The 15,337-nt window shown below is 33.7% G+C and overlaps 1 protein-coding gene across 1 annotated transcript in view; it reads left to right on the plus strand.

Moving 5' to 3' along the window:
* LRP1B (LDL receptor related protein 1B) overlaps positions 1-15,337 on the plus strand; it is a 370,405-nt gene that overhangs the window by 201,424 nt on the left and 153,644 nt on the right. Inside the window, exons 39-40 of the mRNA XM_074910092.1 lie at positions 9,561-9,750; positions 11,217-11,421. Of these exons, the coding sequence (XP_074766193.1) occupies positions 9,561-9,750; positions 11,217-11,421 (395 nt within the window). The remainder of the gene's footprint in view (positions 1-9,560; positions 9,751-11,216; positions 11,422-15,337) is intronic.

Here is a 15,337-nt window from a genome sequence, read left to right on the forward strand (position 1 = left end):
CCTGCCTAGAAGCAGAGTGCCAGAGGAGCGTCTGTTTTCCTTCTTCCTTCCCTGCAGAACATGACATTTGTGTATCAGCAACTCTGAAAAAGTCTAAAATTTCTATTGACTGAGAACAGTGAAGACCATCTCAAACCATCTCTCCAATAAACCATCTGTGTGAGCTATCTTCCATCCCAGTAAAAACACAAAATTAAGATTAGCTTTAGACAGTGGGTGACATGCTAGTGGATGACTAATCTGCAGTGGGAAACAAGAAGCTGCCTCATAGCATTTCTTGTGGTTGTCCTAAGTTGTTTCAAAGCTGTTTATACAAGGAAGACTTCCACCCCACCCAACCCACCCCCAGCTAACTCTGTTTCTAACTTAATAGTGTATCTTTTTTTTTTTTTCTTTTAATCATAGGTAGAAGCTGAGGTAATATATTCATTAACCAAAGCCTGCCTAGCTGTATCTATAGAACAACAGTGCAGTGTTCAAGTATGTTTAATGTTAGTGGTATAACAGTAGACAGAAGACCAATGAAGAAGTTTGAAACTAAAGAGAGAGGAAAAAAAAAAAAAACAAAGGAGGAAAGGCAAAAGAAGGCAAGTGAAAGAGGCAAAAGTATTAAGATGAGATACTCTCAACGAGCTGTCTTTTTCTTAACTGTGCAAACAATGGCACTGAGACATTTTGCCAGTGTAACGTCTTTCACAGCACAAAAGAAGTGTTATGTGAAAAAACGCTCCTTCTGTTTTGAACTTTAGGCACTAGTGTCTATAGAAGGCAAAAATCTTTTCACTGCTAACATAGTGTCAGATTCTGTGATGTATTGTAAGGCTTTTTACAGTCTGAATCTTTTAAAGGTGTTCCAATGTGTGCTACTATTCTTTCTAACTAAATGGGTCCAATTTAACTGTCAAAAAGGCATTTATGTTCCCATTTCTCTTACAGAGCATTAAATTTGGTACATTGTATGAGATCCCTTTAGTTTTGGAGACTTCTTCTCCAAGAAAGAAATTTTTAATCTGTTAAAAATAAATACTTTAATATTGTTGCTTTTCATTTCATAAATGAGTTGGATTTATTGTAATTGTAGATGTCAGAATATAGGTCTGGTGATTTTCACTTTTTAAAGGAGGGAAAGTGAGAGGCTATTGTTAAGTTTAGGACATTTACGTAGTAAAAACTAAAATTTATTATTACAACTGCAGCCTTGTTAGTGTAAAGCAGTGTCTGGTTTATCACTATATTTTATTTCCGGATGTGGCTGTGTATTATGATTAATGGGTGAAATTTATGAGCTGTTACTAGAGGTGGATAAAGTTTACTAACTTTATATTAAGCACTTCTTACTCTAGAAATATGTATTTTTACACATTTCATGGTTTGTTTAGCTGTTTCCTGGTTTGAAACTCTGGAATGTATTCATGATGGGAGCTGACATACACTGATCTAGTTCAGTCTGCCCTGAGCACTCCCAACCTCAGTATTCAGGAAAGGTGCTTCTGCCTATTAAACATGAGATTATTCATGAAGAATTAATACTATTTGTGACTGCCTCAACTTTCCATGTTACCCTTAAATTTTTATTGATGTAAATATTCCCTGATGTAAATTTTTACATCACCAACAACTGTGGCTTAGCTGCATGAAACACAAAACTCTATTTGGTGAATTGTGAGGAGAAAGCTATGCAGAAGAACGTCTCTTGTCATTTTTAACTTGTTTTATTCTAATGAGTAATGTGATCCAGCAAATATTACTAGGTTATTAGGCTCTTCTCCCATTAATGCTTCTAATATCTCTATAGTGTTTGGTTTTACTTCAACAGTACCAATAAAAATGAATGAGTATATGTATTTATTAGAAGACTTACTAGTCTTAAGGTAGTCACTCTAATAGTATTGATTTAAAGGTGGTACGGCTGAATAGTAATTTTTTGAGTCTACATGTAATGTATAAAAAGATAACGTGGGCTTGTAATTAGAAAAAAAAAATCATCTATGGCAATTAAGATTTTTTAAAACTTCATAAAACACTTCTATCTCTTGATGTTAGCTTTTTAATTCTAAAAGTCTTTCTTCTCTTAAAGCCTCTTTTACAGGGATACTTTATTTTGAAGATATGATATGATAACACTCGTTAACTAGTAATGATATATTGAACTAGACTGGGTAGGTTACATTACAAAATACTGTTGTTTTTCTAGGTGGTTGAGTTCCCTATATTTCCTTAAGTATCTGATGTATTCCTTTGCTACATTATTCCCCGCTGACTCTAAGACAGTCCCTAAACCTAACCAAGGAGTAAGTTATATCTAGGATAAGATAGGACAGAATATTGCAGGTCTACGTGTCTGCTGATGTGGTTTTCTTCGGTGACCTGTCAGGGAACAACTATGGAAGGGCTATATCCATTGTTTGGGAAAAAAAAGTATTTCTAGGTAGATACAGATTTTCTCATAAAAAGCTGTTGGTTATTTTTTCCCCCATGGTAAAAGGGATAAATAATTCTTTGAACAAAGATAGTATGGTCTACAAGAATGTGGACATAGAATTAAACATATGATTGTTGTATTTCGTAGCATAAACCACACTTGATTTTTAAAAGTTGGTTATCACAGCAAATTATAAGGATAATGTCTACTGTGGCTTCATTAATGTGTTTTTTAAATGCTAACTGGGAGCCAGAAAGAAACCCAGTATTTGTGCACATAAAAGCATAGTTCTGGATCAGGCTTACTGTTTTCAGAGTCACTTTTTTCCTCATTTTAAAGAGTTCCAGAGTACTCGTTCCATCCATACTCAGGAAAAAATGACAAAGAAGTTAGTGACGTTGTTTCTGTTCTCTCGCTAAGAGTTTCTGAGCTTGAGTTTGATCCACAAGTAAGCTAAACTATATAGCAAAATGTAGAAAAAAAAAAAAAAATCAATGTTGGTAGGAGACAAGAAAAAAAAATCTAAAATTGAAACGCTGCTATGAATTATCAATTTCTTGGTATGCAGCTTTTACAGAGCTCTGCCTGAATAACTCAAAGTGTTTGTAAGGGTGAAGAACATATTTCAGTCAGTCTTCATAATGAAATTAAACAAACAAAACATTCCAGAAACACTGTACAACTTGCTGATTGATCCTTTCAGGATCAGCTTTTCCTTCTGGTATCTCTGTCCTATTTACATCATCATCAGTCCGTAAGTTTAAAACCCCATATTAGTGAGCGTGCAGGTATTCACAGAGTATCAGTAGGTCACCTGCTCTCAAAGGTCCAGCTTTGCCCAGAGGTGCAGATCTGCCTTGTCTGCCTCCAAACTGGGCTCTGCCAGTGTTGTACCACAGGTACATTGAATCGCAATCTAATGCACGTCATCACACAGAAATATCATCCATTTCTACTCTGCTGTTCAGTTGGTTGGTTAGTCCATGCACATATGATGAAAGTCATCAGCTGCAGGTGAGGTTCGTGCTAAATTTTGATGTCTCCTCTGAGTAGTCTCATCAGTTATTTTATATAGACCTTCATAAATTCACTGATGAACTATAAATAACCTTCTACTTAGGCATCTGTCTGTCTTTCACACTGAACTTATTTCACAGATACAGTAATTACATACAATATTTTATATATCTTCATTGGCATAGACTAAAGAAATACAAATCCAGAAAGATATTTACCTCGTAGCTTTTGCTGAATATATTAAAGTCTTTCTTGATCAAATGTCCAGTATTTGTATTTTCATTTTTATTTGCACATAGATTCAATTTTTAAGTGTCATTAGGAAAACACCAAATGTTTTGTTAGATGTGAGACTTCAGTATTATACTTTCTACCAAACCAAAAGGTGTGATTTTATTTCTCTTTAGATTATTCACAACAAATTTTCACTCTTTGCAGTCGTGGCTACTGCAGTAAATTTGAAGGAATAATAAGGTTACGTCCATGGGGATGTTCACAGTGGCTTGAACTTAAGCTAGTTGTTGCCTTGAACAACCCAAACTCTGTCTTTAATACGATCTTATTGCATGTAGTAATCTTTAGTGTATAATATTGTATGATATGTTTTTATATTTTGGAGATACAGAAAAATTATACAGATGTTTGCTGATTTATGGTGTAATATTCTTGGGCTAAATGGGGAAATTAAATAATTGTTTATTACAGTTCAAATTTGTTTATGACATATTAGATATTTAAGATTTCTGTTACGATAGGATATATGGTGGCCTTGTTTTACATGTGACTGACAGAAGCAATGACGAACTTAAATCACCCTCTAATTTTTGAGGCAAATAAAAGTCAATCTTGCCTTTTTTATTATTATTATTACAACTTATTATTATCTTAGACTTTTTGTTTAGCAAAAGGCTTCCCACTTTATGGTACTTGAAGAGCAAAGTAGAAGGGTAAAGAATTATTTAAAGTTCTGATTGTGCAGTCAGATATGTGAACATAAACCCTTTTTCTCAGGTGCTTTATTGCTTGTAAGGCATTCTATTCACCTCAGATCAAATGGTGACCACCTGTTTTCTATCACCGTAATCTTACACAAACAGATTGACAGAAATCAGGACCATCTCCTGTGACCAGTCTGGTATAACAATTGACACACTGTATCCTGAAAAGAGTATTGTGAAAGCCCATTCAGAGAATGACTAAAGATCAAGCAGGTGTTTAATGTTAAGTACTAAACATTAAAGCCTTCTCCAAACTTCTGATATTGAAGTGCTGTTTATGTTCAATTTTATTACTTTGATGGCTTTTCAGTATTAAAAACATTATGATGTTGACAGTTGTTTTTGCTTTACAACTTTGCTAAAGAAAAGGAGTTGGTAAAAATATGAAATCAAAGGAAAAAGGTAATTGAACTGGTGGAACCAGAAAAGTTTTAACTGTGAACTTTCAAGAGAATTTTGAAGGTAGAAGATAGGAGATAAAAATCTAGGAAACTGAGAAGTAGTATATACATTACTAAAAGTCAGTGGCAACAGCTATTGGATAATTTAAACTTTATGTCCTTTAGTATTTTTATTTTCTGTTTGCAGGAATAAGGGAGCTCTAATCTGAGTTCCTCAGTTATTGATTTGTTGCTTGTCTGTTCCCTGAGAAAGTCAGATGAAGATCAGCATGACAATATTTATAGGCTGCATCTCATCTGTGGGATGCAATCCATCTTCGTTAAATTCAGCAAAAGTGATAGATAGCATTTGGCAACGTAATGATGTGATCACTCTACCATTGCCTTTGTAAATCATAAGCTGTTGCATTCTCTTGTCTAGATATTTAATCAGTTATACACCCCATTACTGATTTAATTCAGAATGTCAGTGGCAGGTGAATAATGTGAGTATTTGTATATTAATATCATATTGTATTAATGTTCCTTTCATTTAAGTATGCTATTCATGTGAAAATCATAAACTGTTGCTTCATGGCTAGAATAAATTTAATCAGTGCTGTAGGCATCTAATGCCATCAGTGTTTTAATTCAATATGTCAGTGAAACAAATGTGTTTCTTTTCATTTCCAGTTTCTTTATGCTTTACTAATTCAGAATATTATATGATGCTATGAAAATATGAAGCTGAGAGTAAACAAATTGCTAATTTTCCTCATGTCAGTAGATCTTGGGACTGAGTCCCCCAATTGTAGCACCAGATAGGATGAGTACATATTTTTGCTATATTTTAAAGCAACTGAATATTTAATAATAAATTGACTTTTAAAAAGTACTCTAGAATGTTTCTTAGAGGAAGTGTGAAATAAGTAAATATAAAGTAATACCAATGCAAAATGGTAATGATATAACACTAAGATGGAGTCGCTTTGGAGTCTTCTCCAGTGTCCTGCCTTTGGCAGTGCGAAGTTGTTAGAAGGTTTTACTTTTAAGGAACCACCTTGATACGGTTGTTTGCTGACCTATGGTATAATATTCTTAGGCTAAATGGGAAAATTAAATAATTGCTTATTACAGTTCCAAGTTGTTTGTGCCATATTAGGTATTTAAGATTTCTCTTATGATAGAATATATGATGGCCTTGTTTTACATGTGGCTGACAGAAGCAATGAAGAAATTATTAATCTAGCTGAAAGTGGCTAGATGACCATTTCTAGGGCCATTTGGGGCATTTATCACTGATAAAAGGATTTATATGAACTTTTGGGATCCTTCACTAACCTCTAAAACAAAAAGTTTATTTGCACCTAGAAACAATATAAAATAACAAAAAATACTGTATTAGCACTGATAACTTGTTATGCTGAAGATTTGCCTGAATAGTGTACCAGTGGTACTTCATCCAGCTCATACTACACACTAATAAGTGCAAAGTTAGTTGTCTTTTACGTTGTAAGAATTTATCTAAATCTTGGGTCACTTTGCCATCTACTCTTTCAGTCTTATGCCATTGACTTTAAAAGCACCTTACTTACAGATTTCTAAAAGTATCAAATTATTCTTTTCTGTATATCACTTAAATACAGAAATTATAAGTAAACACATATACATATATTCTGTATGTCTATTAAAAATATAAATTATAAGTAAACCTGTACATGTTGTATTTGTAGAGCATTTTCATCATTCTAGTTGTGTTTTACTTCATCAAGTATAGTCGTGGCAGGAACATCATTATCTTTTGTCTTCTACAGAAGAGTTTTAGACAATATTGTACAAACACTGTGCTTTCATATTTCTTGGTAGTTTCAGACAAAAAACAAAGCTAAAGTTGATAAAAATTCAAGAAGTTACATTGAGGGATTTTTTTTTTTCCTGATACTCATCTTTCAAATGAAGCACATTATTTGCAGCAAATCTTGGTTAAATTCTGACCTTGTAAGGGCTGTGTCTTTAACCACAAGGCAAAGACTTAATTTCATTTTTCTAAAAACTTCCATAATAAAGGTGAGGAAACACTCAACATTCACAGATATTAAAGGTAAAAATAGTGCATTAAATGCTGATGGTTTGTTTTTTTTTTTTATTACAAATAAAGTGCAGAATTAGTCAGAAAATGCCAATGAATCTTCTGTCATTTTTTAATAGAATCACAGAATATCCTGAGTTGGAAGGGAGCCACAAGGATTATCGAGACCAGCTCCTGACTCCACACAGGGGAACCTGAGTTAAAGCATGTACCTAAGTGCATTGTCTAAATTATATCTAAGAGTGTTGGTTTTAGTGTAGAGAATTGCAAATTGTGATTCAGCATATAATTTTAATGGAAATCAGTAGTTTAAGTTAGAATTGTATTCCTGACTCTTCACGGTAACACTTATCACATTTACTAATTTTTCTTCTAATTTCACAGTTAGTGGAAGACTTGCAAGAAGTGACCAAGAAGTATATCAGAGCCTGTATCTAAGTTGTACAGACTTCTGCCCCGGGGAATGATCCCTAGCCCCAGGCAGAGAGCAGAGTGGTTCTTGTATGCAGTGCTCGGCCTGGTGCCTCAGGGATGATTTGGGCAGTCCAGCTTTCCTTTGAATCCTGTCTTGTGTTTCTCTGTCTCTGAGAAATTGTGATTTTTAGTATTTTTTCTGGCTCATACTGTCTAAAGCTGTGTGATGGCCGTATGTCAGTCCTAAGAGTGATATATTGATGTTCTGATGGCAAGGATATTTTTTGCGTGGAAGTGTGGTTTGAGAAAGTTAAATTGTGTTTGAAGTGTGGAGATTTCAGTGGTCAGGAGGTGTCTGTAGGCAAAAGGAATAAATGTGGTCTTGTTTATACCACCAAAAGTTTATTTCAGAAAGAACAGCAAATTTATGCCAGAAGGATACATGGGTTACGTCTCAGAATTAGTTGTTTTGTTCCAGAAGGTTGCCCTGGTATAAAGAAACATGTGGGTGGTGTGGGTGCTCTGGGTGCAAGACCCAAGAGTGAAACAACTGACTTGCTCAGTTCATAGTATAGACAGACACACCCAGAAACTGCATAAACCATAGTTGATGCTAAGCCTGCATTCAGGCACATTCTAATTGGTGTTAAAATATGGTGTAAAATGTGTTTGCACATCTCTGTCACAATGTTTGAAATAACGGAATAAATTTGAATTCAGTTGGTGATTTCTGAAACAAAAAATAAAGCCTTTACTATATGTCAGTGTGGTTTTGATGCTTAAAATTCAAAATAAATGAATAAGAACAACTAAATATTGCATTCAAAGAACACATTCGTGTAACCCATTAATCTTTTTGAAAAATCACAATTCTTATCAAAAAGTAATCTTTGCAATGTTCAGAAGAGTTTTTATAATTTTCAAGTTGCTTTCAATGCCGTTTTAAAAGTTAAACTCGGGCACTTTTTTGAGTTACTTGTGAGCTGAAGATATCTTTTTTCATAAATTCTCCTTCATAAGTAGGAATACCCTTTTTACATATGTTCATCTCACTTTATGGAGTGTCATCTAATTTATTTTTTCTATTGTTTCATCTTTAAGACAAGTCAGTGAGACTTCTCTTATAGATATGTAATGAAAATTTAGTCAGAAGATCTCCCAAATGCTTTAGAAAGAAAAACATTTTTAAAAAAGATAAATAATTGCTTGTCTCATAGTTTTGATTTACATTTAGCAGTTTCAGAGTGATCAAACTTATTTTGGGACTTTCTGTTCTGTGTATATGAATTGCATGGTAAAAATTACATCTTCCAGCAAGCTGAATGTAAATTGTAATAACTGGCATAATGTAATCCTTATTATATTTCTTGAGTGTTGCCTTTTGTAGCTCATTAATAAGCTGCATGAACCTCCTGGTCTAAAATTATTTGCTTCTAACAAAATAATAAGTGAAGTAATCAACACACATTTCTGTAGTAATTCAGAAATAATGGTAGGAAATAATTACTCCTATTTCTCACAGTCTGTTGCTTTTATGTATTGGAATCAGATACAGTTTATCTTTTCTGGATGTTAAATATATGCTTTAGCTACTTATTAATATTTGCTTTTGTTTCTAGCTCAATTTTTTTTTTTATGTAGAATGAAAGACCATGGTATTGTGGCTTATTGAAATAACATATCGATGCTGAGACCTTCAGAGTTGGTCTTTTTGCAGTATTTTTCAGGTGTTTAAAAAAATTATATAAAATTAATAACAACAGGACACTTTGATCCCTATTAATGTAATGTGTATCTGTGTTAAAAAATACATCGAAAGATAATGCTAAATAATACAACTAATTAGTGAAAACATGCTGAAGACTTGGCTTAAATGATGTTTGAAGTCGTGACTAAATTATTGTTGTCTTGAATAAATGCTTTTTATTTCTAACATGTTATCTGGGGACACTGTAGTAAAAATATTAATTTAATGAGTGTTAGAATTGACCAATATAATCCAGGGATATTAATAGTGATCTTGCTCTCTATGTTTTTTAATTTAAATTTATGAAAAAGAAAAAAAGACATTGATTCCAATAAAAACCTAAAGAGGTGAAATGAGAAAAGAATTGACAGGGTCAATAGGCTGAAATAGCTGAAATCTGTGATTCTGGAGGATTACCTTTGAGGAAAAAGAAAATAAAAATGTCTCATTAGAAGGAGTTTTATTTGGCCCTGTCTGTAACCATGTCTTCCAGATGTTGGGTCAGTGGAGGGACTTGCTTATCATAGAGCTTGGGACACTATCTATTGGACCAGTTCAACCACATCCTCAATCACAAGACACACTGTAGACCAGAGACGTCGAGGAGCTTTCAACCGGGAAGCAGTAATAACAATGTCTGAAGACGATCATCCACATGTGTTGGCTCTAGATGAATGTCAAAAGTATGTATTATATCTTTTTTAGTAGATTTTAATTTTTGCTTAATGTCAAAGACGCAGCAGCAGTTCTTTATTTCACAGCCAACTCATACTGCTGAACCCTATGAAGGTTAAGTAGATTTCTTCGTTTAGGAGACAAATGTCAGTGTTGTTATTTTTTCCTAAGCAATTGCAGAAATAAGATGCAATATTTCATATGTTTTTATGTTTCAGATCAAATAATAAGTTCATGGAATGTGAAAAAAATCAAGCTGGTTTTAAGAAAAGTGAGCTAAATGCAAATTATCAAGACCAATCGTTTTACTGATTTCTTTTGTCAGACATGTTAATGTCTTGCTTGAAAAAATAATTTAAGCATTTACAAAGAAATCTGAATTTCTCGTGTGGCAAATGGATAGACCCATGTGTTTATCACAAAAATCAGTGTTGTATGAAACTCTGTAACAAGGGATGTACATTTCCCGTATTTGTGGACAACATCCTGGAAAGAGGTCTAATTTAGTTTCCTTCCTGCCACTCTCAAGAAGACTGTGCTTCCTAGGAAGATAATAGGAGGGTTTATATTTTTACTCCAGCCTCTTGCGAATAAGCGTCTTACGGATTTGAGTTACTTTAATCTTCTCTGTTAATTCTGGAAGAAAGGCAACCTGCTGCTTCTGCTTCTTGCAACTGTGTCTCCTCTTTGGGGAGGCCAGGCCACGTTTCTGCCTTATTAAGTTCTATTTTGAACTTGTGACAGCTGAACGTGCAATGTTGCATGGGTAGTCGAGGTAGTTATTTCCATGCCCAGTTTATGCTGTATTGTAAAATATTTCCATGCCCATTTTATGCAAATTAAGAGTTTATACTGTATTATAAAACATTATTTACCTAGGTATCATAAATAATCCAACTGAATCCTGATGGAGATTGCAGTGAGAGGATGGGCAGGTTCGGATCAGTGTATAAACTACATTCTCAACTCATTCATTAACATTTTAGCCACTATTGTTTAACAGTAGCAAGGGGGGATTGAGCCTTCTATGGAATATATTAGGATCATTTAATTCCCCATTACCAACCTTCTGCGTAGCAGTCCTTTGGTCTGTTCTAATATGGGAAAAGCTGCAGATTAATTTCACTGTTAGAAATTACTAATATACACATTAGCAGAATTAAGTTTATATCATTACAGCTTATATCTCTGTGTAATGGTTTATTACTATAGAAACCATGATCAGAATTGAACAGACCTGTGAAAATAAAAAATGTATGTACTTGTATACAAGTTAATGAACTAGGAAACTGCTATAATTTATAGGATGCTGGCTATTACATTTTCTTATTCACCATTGATTATCGCAGTTACTTATAGATGCTGTTCATAAGTGTCTTTGAAGGCATAAGTTTTTTTCTTTTGCTCATTTCATAGAGAATTAAATTATAAAATGTATCTTATGGTTTTGTTTGTTATTTTGATTTTAATACAGCTTAATGTTTTGGACTAACTGGAATGAGCAGCTCCCAAGCATCATGAGATCTACCCTCTCAGGCAAAAATGCACAGGTTATCATTAGTACAGATATTCTGACACCAAATGGACTTACCATTGATCATAGGGCGGAGAAACTTTACTTTTCAGATGGCAGCTTGGGAAAAATTGAGAGATGTGAATATGATGGATCACAAAGATATGTAAGTAAAACAAAAATCCCAAACATATTAATTGTAAATGTTTGTCTGCATTTGTTAGCATCTTTAAAATGAAAATGTTACCAAAAAAAATAATTGCTTGCCTGTGTTTCTCCTTATATTAGTTGTGTGTTAGATTTACACTTCTGAATGACAAGTAATGCTCTGTGTACTCCACATTCCAGTTTCTGGGTGACCTTCTGGAGATGCAGACCCTTACCATGAAATCTTTGCGTTAGTATTGAGCCTGAAGCATCACTGTCCTAAATGATCTGTATCAACTTGAAAAAAATGTAGAACTAACTTCAGTGGAAGAGGTGGAGATATGTTCTGCTTTACATAGGAGGATTATAATTTTCTTTCAAGTGCCAAACTTCTCTGAATTTCTTTTGTATAATGCTTGAGTGTTACTCTACAAATCTCATTTTATTCTTTTCTACGTGTACAGTTTCAGATATATTCAGCTGCAGTCATGACTCTTTTATCATAATATATTTTGGTCCTTCAGTGCTCTGTTAGTTTCAGCTCAGGTAGACCTTTTTGCTTGGAATATGCCGAAGGCAGTTGATCTGTCCTCACAATTTTGTTGCATGTTTAGCTCTACGTTTCTCATGTTTCATGAAGTCTTCCTTTTGGGGATTTTGTACCTCCCAAAGTGCGTGATAAAATGAATGAAGAGCATGTTCTGACTTGTATTTTCAGTTTCCAGCTCTACAAGATAATGTTTGGTACATCAGCTCACTTTTGTATTTATTAATGTAAAAAAAGGAATAATATCATTTATATACTGTATAAAAGCTTTGAAATCTTTTTTCATCTTAGATGAAAACTACTTGTTTTTCTGGAATCTTATCCAGGAGAAGTTCCACTTTCTCTGTTTACACAAGATTTCCTTATTGGAGCAGAATAACAGCAGAACAGAAGTAAAATCAACGTGACTAGGCATATAGTTTTATGTCATTTCCTTTCTCCTTTTGTTTTCCTTTGAATAAATTAATTGCAGCTCCCTAATGTCTTCAGATGCAGTAACTCTATCAGAAACTGGACAAACCAAAGCTATACGGATTATAAACTGTACAATCTCTGACTGTATATTCATTGTGAAAATGTATTATCTTTCTGTTTTTTTTTCTCAGTGAATCCATCTGTGTATCTAAGAATAACATACAGAAGGCATTTTCATAGTTTTCTTTGGTTTTTTTATTTTGTTTTGTTTCGTCATTTAGGAGATAAAAATAGAATTACTATTTTTCCTTCTTTCATATTATTCCTTGGGTTTTATCCTTTAATTATATCTTGATTATAAGTGTTCTATAAAATCCGTACGTACTTTTTATTTAAATTAGGGTCATACTTTCAAAGATGATTCATATCATTTAGATCCATATGTCCTTCAGTTACTGCTGCATCTTTTGTCAGATAATGTAACACAACAGCACATGGTGTTCCAGATGTACATGTAGCAGATCTATATCGAACCATATAACAGCTCAATAGTATTTGCAGAATTGTTTATTATTCTGTCTCTTATGTTACTAAATATAAGTAATCAAAAGTTTTAACTGGGTTGTTGGGTGCAGTGACCTTGGAGTTCCAACTTAAGTAACAAAAAGATGTAACTAGTTCAAACGATCTCTGCTTAGTTTCTGCTGTTTGATGTTTTTCTGAAATCCTGCTTCATTTGTCAGTTCTAAAATATATCCAGTCTTATCTGTTCTCATTCCTGACTAATTTGGATAATTATGTACCTGGAAAGTACCTCAGTTTGCTGTCTCCCACGTTAAAGTATTGAGAGGGACTTGTTACCATCTTAAAATATAGTTAGAGAAAATTACACATTTATTCTTGTACTTGTCAGTTTCTCAACTATTTTCTTTATAAGACTTTGATCACAGCTTGAAAGTTCTAATATATTATGTCATCCTCCTGTCCTTTATTTTCTGTTTTGTTGTCATTTTTGAAGACTGACAGTATATTAGAGGATTTTTTGGATATTATTCCATCACATGATATATTAATCTACGTTATAATAATTGTAAATTACGAACTCCGATCTTGAAGTAAGGTTCATTGGTCAATTAAAAATGCCTATTAAAAAGACACATGCAACTTTTACTTCTCTCACAAGTAGGAACTTGTGCTAATACTTCATTGTGTTTGCCTGCAAGTTTATTGGAAATCCAGACACTTATTCTTAAATTCCTGGAGCTTAACAATATATATAAATAGTTATGTTCATTCCATTTTATTCTAGTTATTTGCTTTGCTTAAGTACTTTTCTATCTCTATCTTCACTACTATTTTTATCACATTTATTAGGGAAAAGGAAAAAATATCTCATTTAGCTCAGCAATAGTAAATAATTCAAAAAGTAGTTTCCTTTCCTTTGTCTTCTATGCTTTCTTCAGTTGTATTCTCTGAAAATACCTCTTTCTAGACTGGATATTCTTTTGTTCCTCCTTTAGTTCAACGGGGATTCTTAAATTATTTTATTACACTGTTTTCAGTTATAATTTTTTTAATTAATTTTTGCTGCATTTCCACTTTCTGATGTATACATCTGTCTTGTACTGCTGTTTCTTTTCCGTTTTGCTGTCATGTTTAGTTTTACTTTCCTGTTTCTCTTTTACTTAAGGTTTTGAATATGCTGTCAGTTACATGCAAGGCAGTTAGCAGGTTATGTGGAAACAGTTTAATTTGTCTGTGCACAGGGTATAACAAAATAAGCATCACAAACGAAATGGGAGATGATCCAACTTAGTTGCAGAAATAATTTCTAAAATCCCACCTTTTTATCACACCTCTGACTTTCAGTTTGCATCAGCAAGGCAAAGTGATCATTCAGTTTCCTCAGTCTTTTCATGTTGAAACGTTCTACTTCTACATTGGCTCTTGGTTTGGCTTTCTGTCATTTTAACTCTTCTCCCCCATTACAGTAGACATAAAAGCTCCTGAAAGCAGTAAGTCCAGCGTGCTCTTTTGAATGCTTTATGGGAGCTCTGGTGTGTAACCTACACGAAGCTGTACTACTGTCAGTAGTGCTACACCAATGCCTGTTTTGGGAGAATCAACTAGCTTTGTTGTCAGAAATACTGATCTGAGTTCTCACATACTGTGAGCTGTGAAACACTTGTGTGTGTTTCCTGGGTTCTGAAGGCACTTTTCCTGCATTAGATAGATGGAGGTTGTCATATCAGAAAAAAAAAAAAAAAAAAAAAAAAAAAAAAAAAAAAACCAACACCACCACCAGGCTGCTTCATTCAAATCTGCACTTAAACTGTACTGGCCTCACAGCTGTGCTTCAGCAGAGTTGCTCATCACCATGTAGATGCATTCTTACTGATACAAGAATGCCAGAATCCAGCCAGGAAATTGTATTATCGAGCTAGTGAAATAATAGTTCCAGGGCAGTTTTTCTTCATCTGTATGCTGTCCAGGTTGATGAGATCTCTGGTTTCTGTAACATTAGGGTAATACAAGTAGTAAACATTCCACCGTTCTGGTGATCTGAGATTCTTCAGGGTGTTTCAGCAAGGTCCTGCCATCAACCAGCCCTCAAAAATAAACAGATTACCCTTTTCCTCACTATCTCTGCTTCATTGCTTTCTAGTTTCAGTTAGGTTAACAAAGGCAGAAATTGTATAGTAGAACATAAAATGGTAATGTAATGAATTTTCTTCCAGATAGCAGCTTCTTTCTTCATTCTACTCACCACAGTAATCTAGCACATTGATTGGGTAGAAAATAATTTAGCGGTATTGAATTGACTCTTTTAAGTGGATTGTAAGAGTTTATTGATTTTCTGTTAAGCTGATATTTTAATACTAGAATTTGGTTGCTGGAGCACTCTTTTAAGTTTGGAAGAATTTTTTTTTTAATTTATTTTTGCTCCTTTTTCTTACTTAGAAGATCTGGAGGG

The sequence above is a fragment of the Athene noctua genome, chromosome 7 (genome assembly GCF_965140245.1).
Source record: "Athene noctua chromosome 7, bAthNoc1.hap1.1, whole genome shotgun sequence".
NCBI lineage: Eukaryota > Metazoa > Chordata > Aves > Strigiformes > Strigidae > Athene > Athene noctua.